Source organism: Poecilia reticulata, linkage group LG10 (assembly GCF_000633615.1).
Source record: "Poecilia reticulata strain Guanapo linkage group LG10, Guppy_female_1.0+MT, whole genome shotgun sequence".
In the NCBI taxonomy this organism is placed as follows: Eukaryota; Metazoa; Chordata; class Actinopteri; order Cyprinodontiformes; family Poeciliidae; genus Poecilia; species Poecilia reticulata.
Window position 1 is genome coordinate 3,825,668 of NC_024340.1, and position 894 is coordinate 3,826,561.

Genomic DNA, 894 nt, shown 5'->3' on the forward strand with positions numbered 1-894 from the left:
ATCGCCATTTTCTGCGAAACCAGAGCGGAGTGGATGATAACTGCCCAGGCATGCTTCAGGCACAACTTCCCATGTAAGGAAAGCCCAGTGCAAGCTGATGTCATTACAAATGCATAGGGAAAAAAACAAACAAGCTGCATTTAACTCGCCGTGTTTACAGTGGTGACGTTCTACGCTACGCTGGGAGAAGATGCGATTGCGCACGGACTCAACGAAACTGGAGTCACTCACTTGGTCACCAGCATGGAGCTGCTCGAAAGCAAACTTAAAGTGAGTTGATCCRTTTAAAGCCGTGCTTGAAAATATGTGTGTCCTAATTATGTGGTTTTAAAAGCTATCAGGAGATCTTCATGAGACCTAAAAGAAAACTGGAAAACAGGAAAATGTGGTTTATTGTGCATAAATKAATTGAAGACACTTTAGTATGTGCAGAAATGAGATTATGCGTGACCTTAAAACTGTTTTTGATTGTAAAGTTTTTCTCCAAGCATGGTATCACAATGTTCACATCATTCTACAAGAGATTTAGCAACTCTATAGCCATATTCCAAAAACAAGTGGATCTTCAGTCTAGGAAGAGTTTGGGTTGATTTTATTTGGGGAGAACCAATATTGCATTCCTTTCTGACATCACAAAAATTAAWGTTTAGTGGCATTTCTAAATAATTTGTAATATGTCGGCTGTTTTATTCACTTTTTACTCAAACGGATTTGGCAAATTCAGAAAGTCTTGCATTTATTTAGCTCAGTTTTGGCCCATAAAAAGTCTTAAATACACAAAGAATTTTAGAAATTTTGTTGCTTTTTGGGGGTGGGGAATTTCACAGGTGAAGTTAATTTTGTTGCATTATTTGTAGTATTTAACAGAAAGTGGTGTGTTGCCACACTGCTATT

The 894-nt window shown here is 37.9% G+C and overlaps 1 protein-coding gene across 1 annotated transcript in view; it reads left to right on the plus strand.

The window, feature by feature from the left end:
* The window catches only part of LOC103470977 (long-chain-fatty-acid--CoA ligase 4-like), a gene marked incomplete at its 5' end in the record, with an annotated part of 4,994 nt that continues 4,100 nt past the window's right edge, over positions 1-894 (plus strand). Inside the window, 2 exons of the mRNA XM_008419722.2 lie at positions 1-73; positions 161-270. Coding sequence (XP_008417944.1) covers positions 1-73; positions 161-270 — 183 coding nt within the window. The remainder of the gene's footprint in view (positions 74-160; positions 271-894) is intronic.